Source organism: Anomaloglossus baeobatrachus, chromosome 5, assembly GCF_048569485.1.
Source record: "Anomaloglossus baeobatrachus isolate aAnoBae1 chromosome 5, aAnoBae1.hap1, whole genome shotgun sequence".
In the NCBI taxonomy this organism is placed as follows: Eukaryota; Metazoa; Chordata; class Amphibia; order Anura; family Aromobatidae; genus Anomaloglossus; species Anomaloglossus baeobatrachus.
In genome coordinates this window covers 365,204,988-365,228,150 of record NC_134357.1, presented here as the reverse complement: position 1 = coordinate 365,228,150, position 23,163 = coordinate 365,204,988, and the positions used below count along the sequence as shown (strand labels likewise).

Here is a 23,163-nt window from a genome sequence, read left to right as displayed (position 1 = left end):
CTTGGACAGCTTTCTCATTCCTCATGTTTGGCTTCATTAAAATAAAAAAAATTATACTCCCCTCCTATGAACGGGGCCTCACAACCTCAAGTGAGCCCAAGAATGTGAGTTCCGACACTTTGGAACGGCACTGGCACTGGAAGTGAGTGTCAGCTTTTTAATTTTAATGGGCCAAACATGGGGAATGAGAAGGGGTTGTCCTAGTAGTAGACAATCAGTTTAATGGGGTTGTCTGGGAAGGAAAACATGGTTGCTTTCTTCAAACAAACATTGCCACAACTCTTGACACAATGCATGTTGGGGCAACCCAGCCACTGAGCTGCAAATCCAGCCCTTTAAATGGACAAATTGCATTATGTGAGGGAAGAGCAATGCAAAGCATTTACCAGCTGACAAATATGTTATGTGTACGGCCATTATAAATGACTATTCTAATCCTGGAATGGAATGTCTGCTTTCCAGGAACAGCAGCACATTTTTGCATGGTATGTGTCTTGTATTGCAACGTCTATCCATGGGTTCAGTCTCGTATTGAAGATCAACCCTAGACATATAACTGGGGCTGAGATACAATACCAGTCACGAGCCATGGACAAAAAGCATAGCCTTATGTATCCTGAACAGCCCTTTTGGCTACCCATTAGTTTACAAGGGTAAAAAAAATAAAAATATCAGAAAAATATAATTTGTTGGCTTCTAATCAGGACAGAATATATCTAATATATAAAGCTGAGTGTGTGTGTGTGTGTGTGTGTGTGTGTGTGTGTGTGTGTGTCCGGGATTGGCATCTGCACCGTCGCAGCTACAGCCACAAAATTTTGCACACTCACACTTCTGGACCCCGAGAGCGTCATAGGCTATGTTTTGAGGGGAAATTTTAAACCCGCGCTTTACAGTTAATCACCAAAAAACCTGCCTCCATTAAAGCGAATGGAGCTGGGAGCCACAGTGCAGCCAGAACTTCAGAAGAATGCACAGCCACGCCCTTATATGGAATGTTGGTGTGTCACAATGCAGCTAGGGAAAGAGACAGACACAGACAGGGAAAGAGGCAGACACGGACAGGGTAAGAAACAGACACAAAGAGACAGACAGAGACAGACACAGGGAAACAGACAGACAGGGAATGAGAGGGAAAGAGACAGACAGGGTAAGAGACAGATAGGGAAAGAGACAGATAGGGAAAGAGACAGATAGGGAAAGAGACAGATAGGGAAAGAGACAGATAGGGAAAGAGACAGATAGGGAAAGAGACAGATAGGGAAAGAGACAGATAGGGAAAGAGACAGATAGGGAAAGAGAGGGAATGAGACAGACAGGAAAAGAGACAGAGATAAATAGACAGACAGGGAAAGAGACAGACAGACAAAGAGAGACAGAGAAATATATACAGAGGGGGAGACAGACATTATAATTACATTTATATCTATTTGTTTTGTGGTTTTTGTGTGCAGAATACATTTTTGTTAATACATTCTATTTTGTTAACAGCAGTCATTAACCCGGGCGAAGCCGGGTAGTACAGCTAGTATATATATATATATATATATATATATATCTATATATATATATATATATTTCTATATATGTGTGTGTGTGTGTGTGTGTGTGTGTGTAAAAAAAAATAATAAAAAAAGATAATAAATCACATTCAATATACATGGCAGACATAGCAAGACGGGATTTCTTCAAACAGTTTAATTTCAAAAGGCAGAAAACAAAAGCATTGGTAGATCCCTGGATTATTGCACTGGTTTGATGCGGTCTTTGCTGAAATCCACTCAACAAAATCCTTTCCAAGGAAAAATACCCCCCCCCCCAAAAACTAAATGCCACTTTAACAAAAAAATAAAAAAAAGACTGAAGGAAAGGATTTTGTCTTCAATGCTCGATGCTGGAGAACATGCATTTCCTGAAATCAATCATTAACAAGCTTAGCCGTATTAAGAGAAATCTAAAACTTGGTGCTCAAATACACCACAGCCAAGGAGTGTATCTTGAAAGGCCATGTTACAAACGCCCAAATATAACCTGGGTTTTAATAACTAACAGCGGTATCTTCAGCACCTACCCGCTAGAGTCCATGTTGCTTAAAAACACCAGGTTCTGGCAATAAAAACAAACAAAAAAGCATCTACATTCATATGATTCCTAACAAAATGTATCCATATGTACAAGATTACACGGCAGCCACGTCTAGTAATTGTAGCTGCCTTTATAGTTTTGGGAAGGGACCGTTCCCACGTCTTGAAGGTACATGCCGCCTTCATCCAGGTGTGACAAAGGGACAGTGTCTTCTTCGCTGATTTGTCGGTCAAACTCGGATTTCAAGGCAGGACGTTGATTGTCAGGAAAAGCCAAGGAAAATAGAGCTTCAGGTTCACACACAAACTTGTAGACGTAACGCTCGCCAGCCACCTAGAATAAGACAAAATACATTTGTTAAAGAGGTTCGCACACACAAAAATACCTAAAAACCCCACTGAACTATCAGACAGTAAGCCTACGTGCACATGGTGCTTTTTTGCGCGTTTTTCGGGTGCGTTTTTGGTTCTAAAACTGCATGACTTTCTTTCCCCAGCAAAGTCTATGAGTTTTCATTTTTGCTGTCCGCACAGTGCAGTTTTGCTTTAGGTGCGTTTTTGTGGTGACCACAAAGTAGCAACATGTCAATTATTTCTGCGTTTTGCTAGCGTTTTTCACCCATGCAATGCATTGGAGAAATCGCAGCAACAAAAGCGCAGCAAAAACGCGCAAAAACTCATTCGTTTTTTGATGAGTTTTTGTGCGTTTTTTACCTGCCCAAAACGCTGCATCTTTGTGGTCACACAAAAACGCAGCGTGCACAAATAGCCTAAGGCTGTGTTCACACGGAGCGATTTTACAGCATGTTTTATGTAAGAAGCTGCATTTTACAGTACCATCAGAACTTCTGCTTTTTTTTCCCTAAGTGAATTTGAGAACTGCGATGTTTTTGAAATCTGCAGCATTTTTACAGCGGTTTTTTTTTTAGCCATAGAAGGAAATGAGAATATGAAAAACACAAAAAAAAACATACAGTTTTATTCACCAAAAATTCTGCAAAACCTAACTCTATTAGGCTATGTTCACATGTTGTGTTTGTGCTACGTTTATTTGCAGTTCTTTTTCATGAGTTTTATGCAAATGTAGGGCTCGTGCGCACGTTGCCGAATTTCATGCATTTACGCTGCGTATTGCACCGCAGCGTAAATGCATGTGACCTGCGTCCCCAGTACAATCTATGAAGATTGTGCATAATCCATGTGCACGTTGCGTTTCAGAGCGCAGCGATTTGGACGCCAACATTTTGTTCCAAATCGCTGCGTTCTAAAAAGCAACATGTCAATTATTCCGTGCGCTTTGGATGTAGCTCCCGCTCTGTCTATGGGAGAGGCTGCATCCAGAGCGCATGAAATCGGCTTTTTTTCTGCAGAAATACTGCATTCATTATGCAGTGTTTCTGCAGCGATTTGACGCGCACATGTGCTGTCAAATCCCTGCAGAAATTTCTGCAGGGACACGACGCAACATGCGCACACAGCCTAAAAGCTGCTTTTTAGGGTATGTGCTCAAGCTGCAGATTAGGTGCAAATATTTTCTGCATCAACAAAAATGCACCTCGTGGCAAAAAAACGCACCAAAAAACATACGTTTTTAGGTGCGTTTTTGTGCTATAAATGTTTTTGTTAAATCAAAAAAAGCAGGAAAAAATACTCCAAAAATTGACATTGTCCAGATTTTTCCTGCACACAAAACTGCAAGGAAAAAAGAAGCAATGTGAGCACAGCACTTCAGAATTCTTATAGACTTTGCTGGCATAAGGATAGACATGCAGATTTGTGATAAAACTGTACCAAAACAGCACCAAATCCGCAACAAAAAACTCAGCGTGCGCAAACAGCCTTAGGGTATGTGTGCACGCTGCAGAAATTTTCTGCACCAACAAACCCACCTTGTGGTTGAAAAATGCACCAAAAACGCATGCATTTTTGGTGAGTTTTTTGGTGCTTTTTTTTGTTGTATAAGGGGTCGTGCGCACGTTGCATAATTGCATGCATTTACGCTGCATATAGCACTTCAGCGTAAATGCATGCGTCCCCTGCACAATCTATGGAGATTGTGCATGAGACGTGCGCACGATGCTTTTATGAACGCAGCGATTTGGGTGCTAAAATTTTGACCCAAATCCGTGCGTTCATAAAATGAGCATGTCAATTAATTTGTGCGCTATGGATGCAGCTCCCACTCTGTCTATGGTGGACAGAAAAACTGCATCCATTATGCAGTGTTTCTGCAGCGATTTGACACGCACATGTGCTGTCAAATCACTGCAGAATATTCAGCAGTTACGTGCGCATGAGCCCTTAAATAGCTGGAAAGGCTGAAAACACAGCTGCTTCTTTTTTCTGCACCAAAAATTGGAAGGAAAAAAGAAGCAGTGTGTGCACAGCACTTCAGCATTCTCATTGACTTTGCTGGGGTAAGGATAGAGATGCAAATTTGGGCAACGAACTGCACAATAAACTCCACCAAAAACACATCAAAAACTGCACAGTGCGCACAGTGCCTTACAGAACCAGGAAAGACTGTGAGCTTCAGAAATCTCATACACACTTTTTTTGTGACTGAAATGGAAAACTGCTGCATTTTTGAAAGAAGCAACATGGCAATTATTTCAGAGTTTTTGCAGAGTTTTTTTCACCATTGCAAGTAATGAGTGTGCAAAAACGCAACGGATGTGTTTTTGCTGTTACGGGGTGAATAACACTAACTTTATTAAACATATAGTGTAGACAAATGACAAACCAAAAACACAGCCAAAAAACGCAACAAGAAACAGCAAAACCCGTTTTTCTGGAAGCAGCTTTTTTACTGCCTAAAGAGCAGGTTTTGGCGGCAGAAAAAAGGCACTAGTGTCATCATATCCTTAAACAAGTACTGTAGACATACTGCATTAATCCGCACCCAAAAACCACTGCTAAAAAAATGCTGAGTGTGAACAAAGCCTAAACAGCACAAAGTACCAGATCCTTATTTCTAGCATTTGATCATTTAATGTTTCTTTAACACTGATAAAATATCATAAAATGCAAATGCAAAATACTTGAATGAGATCCGATTTCCGGGTCAAATCACCACATGTTGCGATATTTTTCTCAGACAGTCTCCGTCAGCCAGCGTTTACAGGCAGTTCATCATGACAGATACAGGTGTCATCAGCTGATCCCTGCCTGTCATGACAACCCATCGGCGCAATGCGCTGACGTCACGGGAGCCCTGATGGGAGCAGAGAATGACGTGCTTCCCACCGGTGCATGTTAAATGCCAGTGTCAGAGATTGATAGGGAGATTTAAATAGTTAACGGTGGCGAGCAGATCCAATCCACCAGCAGCTGTTAGAGGCATATGTTGGTTAATCAGATCAGCAGACATGAGTAGGGAAAGATGCGGGCTCCTTGCATCAAATGCAAGGACACAACCTATGACGTTCCAGTACATCATAGGTCAGGAAGGGGTTAAGCAGGCTAAAAAAAGTTGACAGAGCCCATAAAATAACTTTGTCTATTATTATCTACTGGTCTACCCAAAATAGGCAGCAAAGGGTAAAAAAAAACAATGTTTGCTTTTCTATACTTACTTTTTGCATAATTCCCTTCTCATAATAATAACGCAGAGACCGACTGAGCTTGTCATAGTTCATGGCTGGCCGGTTTTTCTGCATGCCCCAAAGTCTGGCAACCTGCAAAAATAGGTCACAAGCGTCAAAATAGACTCTAATAAGACTGAATAGCTAGAAAGAGGTTAACTCAACAACAATCATTTTCTTCCTTTCTTTCATACTTTGTATTTATTGCCTCTAGGCATACAAGACCTTTCAGCTTGCCCAGGCTGATACTGCATAGGCTCACCCAACTGTGACATTTGAGAAAAGAAGACAACTAATCCAGTTGTATGGACAAGCTTGGGTGGAGGCAAAAGAAAAGGTTAGATTAGCTAGAATTTCTTAAGATTAGAAGAAATTTGACATTATCACAACTACTACTGCAAGTGATTTATGGTATATTTACTTTATTGTAGGACACATTGTGGCAAATTTGTTTTGGACCCTTGGATTTGTTTATGTTCGTGGAATAATAAAAAAAAATCAGAAGGGGTAGTAGGCATCGTTGTTCAGGTTCCCTTTAAATTGTTTCCATTTATAAAGTTAGGTGAAAGTTGGAGAAACTACTAGAGGTAAATCAAAGTCGATCATTCCATCCTCTAGTTTCAAGTATTCATTAACACTGGAGGGGGAAAACATGGTTTTACGTTGGCTTCCGGAAGACTGATCAGACCTTAAGACTAATCTAAATCTTGGTAAAACAACCTTAAAATGTGCATCTTCCAGCTAAATAATACTACCTGCCACCAGGTACTCATCTCTGGTGTCTTCACTGTAGGCCTTTCTTCTGGCTAAATAAATACTACCTGCCACCAGGTACGCATCTCTGGTGTCTTCACTGTAGGCCTTTCTTCTGGCTAAATAAATACTACCTGCCACCAGGTACGCATCTCTGGTGTCTTCACTGTAGGCCTTTCTTCTGGCTAAATAAATACTACCTGCCACCAGGTACGCATCTCTGGTGTCTTCACTGTAGGCCTTTCTTCTAGCTAAATAAATACTACCTGCCATCAGGTACGCATCTCTGGTGTCTTCACTGTGAGCCAGTCTTCTGGTTGCGATCAGGGCTCGGAAGTCACTGTGTGCTGTGAAATATGTCACAACCATGGGCAGTGTCCTCCGAGGCCTGTTTGCATCTGGAAGTCCAGGCTAAAGTGAAAAAAATAATTCTAGAGAATAAGGGAATATGGATCGTTCAACAATATGGGTAAAATTAAATTCCACTCAAATATATTTGTCCATCTTAGCTAATAAGACAGTTTTTTATGGTTGAATAGAGAGCAGACCACACAGTCTTGTGGCTGCTCATTTAAACCACTGATTTACAAAAAAGTAGTCCTTGCCATTAAGGGAAAAATGTACACCGTCTATAATAAAAAATCTAAAAATAAGGAAAAAAATCTTACTAAAAATGCATCAAAATGTACACATGGTATAAAGCAAATACATCATTCAGAATGGGAACACTTACCTCTTCTGGTTCTATCAACTTGAACTCCATGCCCCGACCTGTCCAAGCGATGAAGTGAGAGTTCGAGGGATCATCTAACAGAGCCACAAGGAACTGCCATAGCTGCAAGGATCCTCGTCTTTGATATGGAGGTCCATCTCTATAGGTTCCAACTTCTTGTTTGATATCTCCTGCTGCAATTCCACAAAAGGTCAGGTCAAATACAGCATCAGCATATGATATAAAACATAATTTTCATGTGTTTCGCTTAAGTATTATTATATTTATTCCATTTCAACTCAAATTATACAATTCCTCCTTTACCAAAATATACTCCCATGTTTACTGAACTCTTTAGGTAACAAGAACATATTAGGAAGCTTTTTTAGTTCCCGTCCACAGTGGTTGGTCTGTTAATCACCTTGGGCAAGACAAGGAAAAAAAGTACACTATTTTTCGGACTATGAGGCTGGAGTCACACTTGCGTGTGAATCACGCGAGGATCGCATCGCACAGCTTAGGCTGGCCGCCTCTTGTCTTGACATGAGCCGCGCAGCTTCATGTATTTCTATGCAGCTGAGACGCTCCTGTCCTCCAGAAATTTGTAGTGACATAGGATGCTGGGAAATCAAAAAAGGACATCGCGCTACGGGGAGCCGAGGGAAGGTGACTATAATCATTTCTTCTTTTTTGTGTATGCAGCATAACGGTATATATACCAGGATAGGGCCATGATAGCGAACCTATATACCAGGATGAAGGACAAATATACATGGATTAGGGACATATGCCAGGATGGTGGACCTATATATTAGGATGGGCCAATGATGAGAGACATATATACTAGGATGGGCCCATAATGAGGGATATATAAACCAGGATGGGCCCATGATTAGGGACATGTATACCAGGATCGGCCCATGATGAGGGACATATATACCAAATCAAAAAAGGACATCGCGCTACGGGGAGCCGAGGGAAGGTGAGTATAATTGTTTTTTTTTTGTGTGTGTGCAGCATAACGAGAGGCATATATACCATTATGGGTCCATGATAAGGAACCTATATACCAAGATGAGGGACAAATATACCAGGATTAGGGACATATACCAGGATGCTGGACCTATATACTAGGATGGGCCTATGATGAGGGACATATATACCAGAATAGGTCCATGATGAAGGACATATATACCAGGGTTGGGGACATATGTATTAGGATGGGAGAGATGTGTACCAGGATGGGCAACATATGTACCAGGACGTACCCATGATGGAGAACATATATACAAAGATGGGCCCTTGATGGAGAACATATATACCAGGATAGGGCCATGATGGGGAACATATATGCCAGTATTATGGTATATGCACCAGGATGGAGGACATACAGTATATATCTGGACATGCCCAGATGGGGGACATTAATTACAGAATTGGGGGTCATAATCCTAATAATAGCATCATCAGCAAATGCGCCTCCCCATCCATCATAACAGTGTGTCATGACCGCATTCTTTGCTTAGAATGTTTTTTCCTATTCTCTTCTGCTAAAACTTAGGTGCATCTTATTGTCCGGTGCATCTTATAAACCAAAAATATGGTATGTCCACAACATTTGTATATAGACACTTGGTCATTAGGCATAGGGAACCAACAAACAGCAAAGGCAATGTGGACCGAAGGATCATTTGTAAGTTTAGGACATGAAGCTTGAATTTACTTTCCAATCTAATATATAAAGCTGAGTGTGGGTGGGTGTGTGTGTGTGTGTGTGTGTGTGTGTGTGTGTGTATGCATGTCTGTCCAGGATTGGCATCTGTACTGTCGCAGCTACAGCCACAAAATTTTGCACACTCACACGTCTGGACCCCGAGAGCGTCATAGGCTATGTTTTGAGGGGAAATTTTAACCCTGCGCTTTAGAGTTATTCGCCAAAAAACCTGCCTCCATTAAAGCGAATGGAGCTGGGAGCCACAGTGCAGCCAGAACTTCAGAAGAATGTGCAGCCATGCCCTTATATGGAATGTTGGCGTGTCACAGTGCAGCCAGGGAAAGAGACAGACACAGACAGGGTAAGAAACAGACATAGACAGGATAAGAGACAGACACAAAGAGACAGACACAGACAAAGAGACAGACTGACAGGGAAAGAGAGGGAAAGAGAGAGACAGGTTAAGAGACAGACAGACAAAGAGACAGACAGACAAAGAGACAGCCACAGGGAAACAGACAGACAGGGAAAGAGAGGGAAAGACAGACAGGGTAAGAGACAGACAAAGACAGGTAAAGAGACAGACAAAGAGATAGAGAGAGAGACAGAGAGATAAATACAGAGGGGGAGACAGACAGAGAATGGGAGAGAAACAGACACAGTTACTATCCCGGGCAGCGGATATTGTGTGCAGAATAAATTTTTGTTAACACATTCTATTTTGTTAACAACAGTTATTAACCCGGGCGAAGCCGGGTAGTACAGCTAGTTTATTATATTTACCAATGTAAGAGCATATGGGATATTAAACACTAACCTTCAAATTTTTCTGGCACAACACAAGCATCATCAGTAAAACTTCTCATGGGCTTTTCATAACCATAACCTAGAAGAAAAATGGGAACAGACTTAGTAGGATTGCATCTTTAATTATAATCCTACTAACACCTTTGCTGTTAACATAATGGTAGAAGAACAGTAAAAAGAAGTATATATAGTAAAAAAAATAAAAGTTTGGTAAATTAATTTGTACGTCCCAACAAATATTTTACTTTAACACAAATCCTACGAATTTATAGTGTATCTCAATTAGTTTATGTCCAGGGATCTTGATATAGAAGTTGTATTGTGCTCAGTGACGGTTCATGACCATCATATACCCTTTCAAAAACATGTTATGTGATATATCTGACATCTCCACCCTACAATCAGAGCTTCTATTTAGGAATAGGACATCCCACTTTCATAAAAAGGCTAACTATATAAAAAGACACAAATATAATACACAAGTCACAATTACCATCCAAGTTTGGGTAGCCTTCCACATTCCTGTACATGGACTGACAGCCAGGAACATCTGTCAAGAAGGAATGAAACAAAAGTTAAAAAAAAAAATAAGTTGATCAAAGGGAAAAAAGTAAATGTAACCACACAAATGTTCTTCCACTAAATCAGAAATCTGGTGCAAATCTAAATCTCCTAAAAATACACATGGCAAATAAGTTAATTAGCCAGATGTGCTGTAGGTTTATATTAGCCCAAATCAATGTAGAAGTGGATTGTAAACACATCTGAAAATCCTAATTGTGCTTCCGTTTCTGATACCTTTGGAGTTTACATTACCACGGACCTCAGCTGTTTAGATGTTTTAGATACAATAAATAAAAGAAAATAAATTCAGTGGTTTACGACATAAGCCAAAATGTTAAATAAAGTTATATGACTACTATACAAGTGCTTCATCCCAGATTCCCGTAGATGTGGACACCTGATGGCAGTGGGCAAAAATTATAATGTACTCAAGGTGCTCTACACTGGGAATTACCAGTAGGCTATGTTCTAACCATCAAATTTATGGTTTCTTGCAGCTTAGATCCATGACTTGCCCTGGTAGAACTTTTTTCAAATAAGTACCTTGCTACTTCATTTAATTTGGAAGAAAGTCCTCCAAAAAATCTGCAGAATTTAGTAAAAAGTTTTTATGTGAACGGGGTATGTAAAATATATTTACATGTAGGGGATGCAGATTGTTGGATTGTGAAAGGGAACCTGTCAGGTGTAATATGCACCTAGAACCATGAGCAGTTCTGGTTGCATATTACTAATCTCTACCTAACCTTCCCTGTATACACTAGCATAGGTAAAGAGATCTTTAGAAAAAGCATTTCTAAAGATCTTTTATGATATGCTAATGAGCGAGGGGACTAGTCACAAGGGCATTAGTTTCTGCTCTCATTCCGCCCTCTTAGCATGGTAAACCCACAGGGGTGTACTAACATGCTATTCAATGCAACATCACCAGCGGTGCCGAGCGTGCCTGTGCCCGCTGTCACTGCTCTTCTTCCATCATTTCCAGTCAGTATGAAGCTGGGTGTACACGTCCCGGCTTCAGAGAGGTCTCTTGCGCATGAGTGGAAGTGCCGAAACTTTGGATCAGTGGTGACAGGGAACACAGGTACGTGTGTCACCGCTGGTGATGCTGCATTGAATAGAATGTTAGCATGCCCCTGTGAGTGTGCTAACATGCTAAAAGGGTAAAATGAGAGTAGGAACTAATGCCCTTGCGACTACTCCCCGCGCTCATTAGCATATCATAAAGGATATTTAGAAATACTGTTTCTAAAGATCTCTTTATCTATGCTAGTGTATACAGGGATGATTAGGCAGGGAATAGCAATATGCACCAAGAACTGCTCGTGGTTTTGGGTGCATATTGTACCTGACAGGTTCCCTCTATGAACATGGTCTATTGTTGGTCATGCACAATAGATGGACCAAGAAGGGAAAGTAGGTTTATGGTGGAGTCCAGGTCTGCTGTATGGCTAGAATTTATAGGACCTTATAAAAACTGCTTCTTGAACCCTTTTCTATTCCCTCTGCTGATTCCCCCTTATGTGCACACTCAACCGAACGTGTGCTTGTATATGTTTTAATGGGTGAAAGGAAAGACAAGCAGCTGTCAGAAGTGTCTTGAAGCAGTTTATTCCCAAGTTTTGTCTAAAGTTAAAGTGCACCATTGGTTGCCAGATTTACTGCCATTTGAAGTGATACGATATATCAATCTATTGGTTCCGCGTTCAAACACCTATTCACTATCCATCAGATTCCGATTTCTGTCCCCAAATATTAGATCTTGTGGGGTATAAATATTTAACAAGAATCTTTGGGCATCCTCAAGAAAAGGGGAATGGAGGGGAAAAAAAAGTTTAATTTTTCCCAATTCCAATTTGCCCCCATTTTAATAGCCAATATGAGAGCATGTTAGATTCCTTACCACTAGGTTACTTTACACAATCACCCATTATGTATTCATGCAACTTAGAATGGGTCGAGTCTCTGACCTGTCCTATACAAAAAACGTTTGCATTAATGTTCTCCAGCTGGTATTGACCATAATTAGGTTCCTAAAAGCTCCATGTCTTGGCCGAACCACAAACATAATAGGTTAATCATGCATGGCTTGTATTTTAAAGCTAGAAGTGATGCAAAACCTAAAAGATCTCCCAAATTGCATCTGTCTTGGCTTAAGACTCCCAAGGTGAGAACCTGAATCAGTATTTTCATTTCTGACCTCCACGTAATTTCCTCCTTATTAGTGTAACTTCTCCTTTAAATGTAGATGTTAAGGCTGCAGTTTGGTTGTGTCAGTCGAGTATTTGTAACCTCTATAGCAGGGATGTTTTTTTTCCCAGCGCCTTAATAGCCTTGGGCAGAAATACAGTAACAGATAGTGTTACCGCAAGACAGCCCATATTTCTGGTATGATGTCAGCTGCCTATGAAAAAGCAGCCGAGTTTTGTAAGCCGGCACCAGAACAGCCCTACGGGGACTTCTTGTCTTTCTCTTGTCCTCCATTTTGTGAATGAAATTCCTCAGACTCCATTCAGAAAGCGAGAAGCCCATGTATGAGTGTTAGTGACTAGAAGGCAGGTGGGAGGGAGCCAGCTACAATTCAAGGTCGTAATGCAATCCCCATAGAGGATGCAGAAAAATTGGAGCTCGAAAATGCAAGGTCAGGGGACAGTAAAGAAAGTGCAGCCGCACAACACATGGACGGGCTCTGCTGCAGTTATTTTTTAACTTTGTCAATGGGGACACCCGGGCAAAAGTTTCCTGGCTCCCGCTTGATAACGTCCATATAATCTCAAGGAAACCTCCGAGTCCTTGACTATACGTCTAGCAAAATATGTAGCATCTAGCTATTCCTATAAAGCTTGTCCCCATACAATGTCTGTAAGAACTGTAGAACATGCTGCTATAGCAGAGAGATCATATATTATATATATATATATATATATATATATATATATATATATATATATATATATACACATATATATATATATATATATATACATATACATATACATATACACACACATGTATATACACACACACACACCGGTATATATATATATTACATATATATACACATACATACATATACACACACACATATATATATATATATATATATACGTATATATAGTTCAGTGCTCTTGGAAGATGTTACCGATCTATCAGAGCTCCTGATTCTGAGGGCTTTCTCTGCAGGAGGGGGTTTGTACATTGATCTGCAGCAGACAGGGGGGAAAGCATCTGAAGTTTTATGGAGAGTAGAGAAAATGTTACAGACAAAGAGGAAAGCATGTGGAGTAAGAGTAGATTGCGATATATTTTACTACATAAAAGAAAGTGAAGACAGCAGCGCCCTGGATACACAGACCTCATATCCAGCATTTTATTTTTTTCTATAGCAAGGAACAACTGCCACAAGAGAAAAACCTGAGCCTCGATCAGAACTGCGCAGCACTTATCAGGGGGTCTGATGCTTAATGAAGATTGCAGACAAACTGGTCTTATCAAAAAGGTGTCCATGGCCTTCAACAAGATGCCACGAAAATGTGATGACTCTGGGGGCTTACATCTATCAAACGTTATAAAGGGAACCTGTCAGATCCTCTATGCCCTTCAACTCAGCACCGATCATATGTGTATGCCAAAATTCCCTGCCCTATATAATGCCATTTACTAAAATCAATGTTTAACAAAAGCATTTATAAAGTGGGCTGTTCTTATTCTAAATAGGGCCTTCACTAGTCGAAAGGGCATTGTATAGCCTAGACTAGTCAGCCCTCTTTCCATGTTATCATTCCATGAGCCGGCGCCATCACAGCTCCTGGAAGTCTTGCACATGAGCACGGCTGATTTCGGTTGAATCAGTGTGCCTCAGAAGCCTCACATACGCATGCAGACTTCAGAGATGTACACTGTGCATGATCGGAAGTGCAGACGCTGCCGAAATGAGCAGCCCACGATTTCCAGAAGCTGTGATAACACCGACTTGTGGAAATCATGTTATCACGCCCACAGGGGTGTGATAATATGGTTAGAGGACCGACTAGTCTGGGGGAAAAAACGCCCCTGTGACTAGTCAAGTCCCTAATTTACATAACAACAGCGCACTTTTTACATGATTTTCTTAACATTGATTTTAGTAAATAACATTACACAGGGCTGGTTATGGTGGGAATTTTGGCATACACATGTGAATGCTGCTGGGTTGGCGCGCATAGGGGACCTGACAGGTTCCCTTTAAACAGAGCAAGTATCTGACAGATTAAGTTTTCCCTGGACAGACCCTTTGTTCACCTCAGGAATAGAGATGCCTACATCTGGCTGTAGAGCACTTGGCCAACAACTATTGCAAGTGTATGACCAATTTTCATTCCATGCACTCGGCAATTATCATTAATTGTAAAAGTAGGCAGCTAGCGATCTTTAAAGGGGGTTCACATCTTCAAGATCCTATCCCAATATGTAGTAGGTGTAATATTAATAATAATAGCACTACCTCCAATTAGAAATGTAGTATAGTTCTTCTGATTCACTATGTCGCTTACCTCATGTTTAGGGCATTGCAGGACCTTAGGTATCCATGGATACAAACACATATAGTGACAGTTAGTTAGTTACTAGTGGTGATAACTATGGATACCTAAAGTCCTGCAATGCCCTGCACATGAGGTAAACAGCATAGCAAATCAAGAGATCTATACTACAATTTTAATTGGAGGTATTTCGTAATATTATTATTATTACATATTGGGATAGGATCTTGGAGATGGGACTACCCATTTAAGTCCATCGTGCATGGCTTTATACTCTGCATATTTAATGTCCCTTTATTCTTCTTTGACAATGGAAAGGACCACTGGGAAATATAAAAGGATAGCGCTAACCAATATAGTTCCACTATTGGACACTATAAACTATACATACACAATACAGCCATACTAGTATGTCCCCACAGTGACAGCACATACAACCCAAAGGCTAAAGTGCTGAAGTTGTCATGTCAGTCAGGACGGGATTGACAAGAAAAAAGCAATCAGTGGCTACAATCACGGAGAAAGCCACTGCATAAAAAAGAAGTCTGCAGAGCGACTGTATAGAACTGGTATCTACCACTATATGATGCTAAGTGTTACATAGGACTGCAGATAACTGTACTCCGTGCTATGGTATTCCACATGGCTGCAGGTGGCATGATAATTTTGGTTACCATTGCTTTTATGCCATGTGTGAGGAAGGGGTGCAAATGTGAACTGAAACAGATGGGTGTATCTATACAAAGTTATTTCTCAAAAGTTGGCAAGTACAAGAAAAACCCTTTAAATCAATTAGGATCTATTGGCTAATTTTTCAATAAAGTCTCACAATAATGCTAGGACTATTGCCCCGTTGCAACCAATCAGAGTGCAGCTTTCATTTCTAAAGCTACTTTGGAAAAAGTAAAAGCTCTGCTGTGATTGGTTGCTATGGGCAACAAAGTTTAACAGTTCTGATGAATCCACCCAATTGTCTGAATACAAATATAGAGCACTATATAGTCCTGGCATTACATCACAAAGTAAAAATGTGTAATATATAGTCAAGATGTCATAAATGCCTCTTAACTTCATAGATCAGCACCAGACTAAAGACAAAACCTCACATAAAAGTATCACTATACAGACAAAACCATTTATTCATCTATACATTATAGCTTTCCAGGAGCAGAGGAAACTGGAGGAAATGAAATCTCCATTTCTAACACAATCCAGGCTCCTGACAGGTCTGGCTGTGTCACTTCACGGCCAGCCATTCTTGGGAGTTTTCTAACACTTTTCTTAATTCATATAGGTGCCTGAAACAAGCCGTTTTATTTACATTCCACCGTATGTAGCGACGCGGTGCGCGATCCACCAGACAGACATTAGCTCATTAGTAGGGAAGACAGACTGCATGGAGGCAATAGGAATACAAGGATTTAAAGGGATATTCCCATCTCCAAGATCCTATCCCAATATGTAGTAGGTGGAACGATAATGATTTTAGCATATGTCCCCAATTAGAAATGTAGTAAAGTTCTCCTGATTATCTTATCTCATGTGCAGGGCATTACAGCTTAGGTATCCATGATTATGACAAAGAGTAACTGTCACTATATGTGTGGACGTAACCATGCATAATGAAGCTGCAATGCCCTGCACATGAGGTAAGAGACATTGTATATCAGGAGAACTATACTTCACTTCTAATTGGAGGTATTTCATGTTATTATTATTATTCCACTTACTACATATTGGGATAGGATCTTGGAAATGTCAATAACCCTTTAAAGCAATAACTGAAGCAGCCTCTTCCTCTATTCTTATACCAAAAAATGAACCTTTGGACATATACCAGAGTATCTTTATTAACACCTTAGGTAAAAGGTAACACTTTAATGTTTCAATCACTAAATATACTTGTAAGGCTATCCATCAATGTCATTCAATATAGCCCCAATATACATTAGACTGAAGTGTATGAAGGCTTGCTGACTCCCAATAAAGGAGGTCTCCTTTGGTTATATAGGAGGAAAGCTGCTGATGGAGATGTCTGGCAACGTCTTTCTCCGCTTTCCTCTGTGAAAGCACTTGAACAGTTGGCTGAATCTAAAGTTCACGTATATGGAGAACTCAGGAGAGATAGCCGACAGCCGAGTGATCAATCAGCCATCGGCAATTGAATGTGCAGGGGCCTTAATGTTGCCATCAACTAATGCGGACGTCACACGATACGATCTATCGTGCGATCGCACGAGCGATCGTACCCGCCCCCGTCGTTTGTGCGTCATGGGCAATTAGTTGCCCGTGGCGCACAAAGTCGTTAAACCCCCGTCACACGCACTTACCTGCTGAGCGACGTCGCTGTGGACGGCGAACATCCACTTCCTGAAGGGGGAGGGACGTTCAGCGTCACAGCGACGTTACACAGCGGCCGGCCAATAGATGCGGAGGGGCGGAGATGAGCGGGACGTAACATCCCGCCCACCTCCTTCATTCCTCATTGCCGGCGGGACGCAGGTAAGCTGTGTTCATCATTCCCGGGGTGTCACACGGAGCTGTGTGCTACCCCGGGTACGATGAACAATTGGCGCAGAGAAGAAGAAACGACTTTTTGAAAATGAGCGACGTGTCAACGAGCAACAATAAGGTGAGTATTTTTGCTCGTTCACCGTCGCTCGTAGCTGTCACACGCTACGATATATATAACGATGCCGGATGTGCGTCACTTATGATGTGACCCCACCGACATATCGCACGATAGATCGTCTCGTGTTACGCCCGCATAAGTTTGTTGTTCTTGATCCATTTGTTGGTCATTCATCTAGTGTACAAATGTATATTTGAAGTTGTATTTTTAACCAATAAAATTTAGCCATGACCAGTTGCAAAGCCTGGAACGTCCCCCGTTCCCCCACAAAACTATCACATGCAAGGCACATGAACACAATCCAAATACACAACTGTCTACTTCAAACCAGAAATTAATTTTGAGCACCTATTTTCTAAAGAAAAAAAAGTAGTGCAAGTCTACACATAGAGTATCCACACATGCCTCCCGTATGGAAGATGTCCCTCTTATGTTGGCATTGTGTCTCCCAACAGTCACTTGACAGCAGTGCCATATGTCCACCGGGAGAAAACACATCAACATCAGAGGTATGCAATTCTCTTATTTCATATGGGGCCGTGCCCATCTAGTTTGATTCTAGCCGGTAATATGCATATCTTATACTCACAGCCATGTGACCGCTATTCCCGGCTCTGACACCGGTGAGTCCTCACAGCACATAGTGCGTGTGATGTGACTATTCACAAATCTGCAGTCACATAGATTGACTGCAAACTTATGGATTTAGATGGGACAACCTCTTTAAGGTGTGGAGTGGAAGAAGGTATGTAATGAAAAGTCATTCCAACCTGACTAATCCACCATATGTCTTACCTGAATCATATGCATAGTCTGTTTGCTCCTGCTTGATTATCACATTGGATTGGTACCGGTGAGGCCTGCTGGTTCCAATATTGCTTGCCTGGTCATACATGGGATCATGGTACTCCTGTTTGAAGCTTTGCTGTGGATACTGAAGGCATGGCTCAGACATCTGGCGTTGGTAGTTAGCTGAAGACTCCCTATTCATGTTCTGTGTGGATGGAAAGGAGTGGCACATCTCGGGCAGCTGCTGTTGGTACCGGGATCTAAATTTATAATAGAAGGGTTAGAAGAAAAAGCAACATTTTTTTTCTTTTTGGATGGGGCAGAATTTGATGGTAAACTGCTTGGGCTGTGTATGGCTAGATTTCGAAGAAGACTACAGATTTTGAATTTAGTGCCTTAGTATCCCAAATCAGAAGAACTCAACTTCTGATGGTCCTGGCATTTCTGGTTGGATACACTTACCCATGTTCCATGAGATATCCTCCAGACTGAACAGACTGTGATGAGCTCTGTGGATTGACATATCCTCGGTCCTGTCTGGAAAAGTGAGGGATTGGGGACACTTGAGGACCCTGATTTGGGGACTTGATGTTGACTTGTCTTGATGTTTGGTCATAGGCACTAGAGACAGAACAAAAATGTTAACGGCAATCCTAAACCACTGCATCAAGTTAGTAATCGCCTGCCCAACCTTACTTTATCCATGGAGCAAAGCATCCACAATCCTCACCTGGCATAAAGGCACTGTTCCCCATTACGATACTGAAACTGTTTTTGGCTGCATGAAAGACTGGGGTCTGAACAAGAGCTTGGCTGTTCCTTTTTGATTTTCACCGGAGGGCTGTGAAAAGCAACTTTTAAGAAAAAAAATTAAGTAGTTAAGTAAATGGACTTAAAAGAAACCAGTACATTTTCTCACAATATTTATTTAGAAGAAGTTTAGCATTTCTCATCTAGTTTTCAATGGGAGAAATGGTAGTTATTTCCTTAGGTCTTATTCAGTGTCTCACTATCAAGTCAAAATCATATGTTGCTTTATGGTGTCCGTATATCACTGCATGGGAGGCATATGGATGTGCTAGGGAGGTTCAGAAACGACTATCATATTACAGTTCAGAAATACTTGTAAGTATGAGGCTTTAAAGTAGGGATAACAATCTGCTAAAAACCTCTTGAAATGTGGGAGAGTAAAAAGCAGTCAACAATTCTTGTCCAAAACAAAAGTACTGATTGAGTAGTGGCTCTACAGGATAAAGGCCGCTTTACACGCTGCGATATCATTACCGATATCGCTAGCGTGGGTACCCGCCCCCATCTGTTGTGCGACACGGACAAATCGCTGCCCGTGCCGCACAACATCGCCCAGACCCGTCACACGTACTTACCTGCCCGGCGACGTCGCTGTGACCGGCGAACAGCCTCCTTTCTAAGGGGGCGGTTCATTCAGCATCACAGCGACGTCACAGCTGCGTCACTGAACAGTCGCCCAATAGAAGCGGAGGGGCGGAGATGAGCGGGACGTAACATCCCGCCCACCTCCTTCCTTCCGCCTTGTGGCCGGGAGGCAGGTAATGAGAGCTTCCTCGTTCCTGCGGTGTCACACGGAGCGATGTGTGCTGCAGCAGGAACCAGGAACAACTTCGTTACTGCTGCAGTAACGATATTCGAGAATGGACCCCCATGTCGCCGATGAGCGATTTTGAACGTTTTTGCGACGATGAAAAATCGCTCATAGGTGTCACACACAACGGCATCGCTAATGCGGCCAGATGTGTGTCACAAATTCCGTGACCCCAACGACTTCGCATTAGCGATGTCACAGCGTGTAAAGCCCCCTTAATGAAACCTTTCAAAAGAGAATCGGCCAACAAGGGTTTTGCTACCCCATCTGAAATTAGCAGAGACCCCAATTCCAGTAATGTATCCCTTATTTTGCTGGTTGATGCAGTTTTAACAATGGTTTTAACTGCTTCTGATCTAGCAGTTATCTGAATGCTGAGCTCTGTATAACCCTGCCCATACCACTGAGCAGAAAGCTACCAATGCACAGTGTACATAGAAAGCTGCCAATAGGGGGCCGGACTATACATAGCTCATGCATATGGAGGACTACCAGTCCTCTGGTGATAATCTCCTGCTCATAAAACAATCATTTTATAAAGACTACACTAAGCAGCCCAGTAAGTTACAGATCACTGGAATCAGGGTCTCTGCTACCAAATTTGAGAGCATGCCATGTACGCCTGATGTTGGTTTGCAAACATTCCTCCTGTTGGTGGCTGTTCACATTCAGCCGCCTCACCCTTTTTCACAGGAATTGCTAATTAAGCACCATACTTGGATCTGGTTCGCCTTTATTTATGGTTGTTGGTTTGGCACTGTGAAGGTCAGTTCTGACATTGTCCTGGTGTGTGTGGTGTCTGCTGCACATGCTGGGACCTGGGCTGCCTTTTATCCGCAGTTGCCTCTTTTTGCAACATGGAAGCGGTTATATAAAGGTCACAGGTATGTTTTGCTCTGATATGGTTCTGCTTTTAATTTATCTAGGAGGCCGCATGGCACAATGAAATATAAGATATAGAATAGGAACCCCCTATTGAGATTTGCCGTGACGTTGGCAGGGGTGGCTCAAAGAATTGACCAATTATTTACTAAAAATCTCATTTTGTATTATAGTACAGTTGGAATAAATCTGTGAATTTACACTTTTATTTGATGCATGCCACTCTCAGATGTGCTGGCTCCCCTCTCTAATTTGAGAGCAGCCTAATGTAGAGACTTGTCACACGGTGTTTGGCTCTAAACTCGCGGAGTGTCATGGCTGCATCACATGTTGTTCTGACTCCAGACTCTGACATTTCTCACTATGCTATCTCTGGTGCTTCTGAGTTGCAAAGGCAGGCTCGAGCATCGATCAACCATGTGCCAATTAGTGAATGGACTAGCAGGAATTAATTTCTGCTAGCCTGCAGGTTACCTGTTGGATCACATGTGGAAGATCCATCACTGTTACTCCCTGCCTTTTTATGATGGAGGAATGTGTTTTCCCATGCCAACTATAGCTATTGGCTAAACCAGTCTGTGTGCTGTTGAGTTCCAGTAACTGGTGATTTACTGTGTGGTGCTTGGTGTGCTGCGGAATTCCTCCTTTCTTCTGGTTATTTCCTTCCTGCTCTTTGTTTTCCTTTTAACATTTGTTGTCTGGTAACTCTGTGTGAGCGTGCTGTATGATAAGAGTTTGGTTTGTCTATCTTTGTTGGTGTTAACATGATCCTGTCCTGGCCCACCCCCATGGGGTAGGGAGGAATAGGGTATTAGATAAGGGCTGATCAGGAGCAGCGTCTGGCTGGCGGCTCAGACGTCCTCACCATCAAAGGTAACTCTGAGATAAGAGATAGTCAGGGCCCACCTAGTATGAGGGTCAGTCTAGGAGCCCCGATCCACACTCTCCCCCGAACTCTATCACAAGACCAACATCTATATATCTGTACACACGTATATATAATTTTTTGCAGCTGACACAACAGCGTTTTGCCGTCATTGGGCTACTGCCAGCCTGTTTAGATGGTCCGATACTCGGGAATGAGCATTCCTACGAACGCCCTTGATCCTGGAGTATTGGTATGTCTAAATGGACCATTAATGATACTTAACCATTTCATATTAACAGTTTACGGTAGTACAGATGACTATCTTTTTCCCTACCAGGTTTAATCCTGAAAGCCATGAACTGCACTTCCTACTTAGCAATTAACAGCAATTATAAACACTTAAGTAGTCTGGCAATACTTTACAAGACCCACCCAATATTTGAAAGTACAGGCCTGGAGGACATTTAAGGTACTTTCAGGTAACATGACAAATGTTTTCCACTGGTAATAACTAATATTTCAATGGAGTGTGATTAATATTTATTATGAAGTAGTTTTACGTTAGACATGCTGGTTCCTTTTCAATGTTTACCACAATCTTAAATAATTTAGAATAGTTCTGCCTAAAACTAATTGTTTTTCTTCTTTTTTTCCTCAATCTCCTAGGTTTGTTTTTCCCCTATTCCAACTCTAACTTCCATGACGTAGTTTAAGTCTTGCCTGGCTACTGACCTCTTGATCCTCTGGATATAAAAACACATTTAGCCACATCATGCCTCCTGTGCAGAAAACACCTCACATATTAAACGCTCCAAGTTTTTGTAAGATGTCCAACCAGGCACGGATAAAACTACAGGGGGTGTAGAGGTTTCAGAAGGACTAGGCTGGCCAAAAGTGACTATTATTTATTCCTTGTGGTGTGAAAGCACCGTTGATCACCTCTGTGCTGACTTCACTGTGGCAAAGGGGTAGTTAAGGGATGGCACAGAATACTAAGTAGGATATGCCACCATTCTATCAAATCGATTGAGTGTAACTAATTGAATTCCCACCAATTTTAAGGCCGAATTAATTTTATGTTTTAATTGTGACTTCTACACTGATACTGTAGAAGTTTGGGTCAAGAAACTCGTGACCAACTTAGAAGTCCAGCCCTGCACTTGACTTCTACATTTATATACATGAGTTTGAATTTGGGTTAAAACGGTGGACTCTACGGTGCTAATTTAGCTCTGTGTCCCCTTGACTTTTCCCTACCGAGTCTCACAGCCACATTGCTTTATTCAATTTTTTCTGGATCTGTGGAGATTCTAGAGGTCAGATCCCGACCAATCATAGAGTGATTGAAAACCTTCTACACTTTCCAAATATTTTACTGTACAGTGATATTTAATGTTTTCTCTCCATTATATACAGTGTTACCCACATCTATACAGTACATCTGCAGTTGCACTTGGACACTTGACCCGAGATTACCCAAGAGTTGTATGAAAAGGATAAAAGGTCTTGCCACAGATTTTTAATTGGGGCTTAGGACACTGAAACTAGGAACTATACAATACATTTCTAATTTGAACTGTCAAACTTAAAAGTAAGCAATGCTGGTCTTAACACAGAGGAGGATCGGGCAAAG

At 41.5% G+C, this 23,163-nt stretch overlaps 1 protein-coding gene across 4 annotated transcripts in view; it reads right to left on the bottom strand.

Moving 5' to 3' along the window:
- Positions 1-1,691: 1,691 nt before the first annotated feature.
- ETV4 (ETS variant transcription factor 4) overlaps positions 1,692-23,163 on the bottom strand; it is an 81,734-nt gene continuing 60,262 nt past the window's right edge. For 2 of the 4 annotated variants that reach the window (XM_075347591.1, XM_075347592.1), the window contains 8 exons: positions 18,890-19,013; positions 18,622-18,780; positions 18,166-18,419; positions 10,148-10,204; positions 9,665-9,733; positions 7,155-7,327; positions 5,660-5,761; positions 1,692-2,418 (listed from right to left, as the gene is read on the bottom strand). In XM_075347591.1, coding sequence (XP_075203706.1) covers positions 2,197-2,418; positions 5,660-5,761; positions 7,155-7,327; positions 9,665-9,733; positions 10,148-10,204; positions 18,166-18,419; positions 18,622-18,780; positions 18,890-19,013 — 1,160 coding nt within the window. In that variant the 3' untranslated portion in view covers positions 1,692-2,196. The remainder of the gene's footprint in view (positions 2,419-5,659; positions 5,762-7,154; positions 7,328-9,664; positions 9,734-10,147; positions 10,205-18,165; positions 18,420-18,621; positions 18,781-18,889; positions 19,014-23,163) is intronic. The other 2 variants (XM_075347594.1, XM_075347595.1) reach the window with 1 other exon arrangement.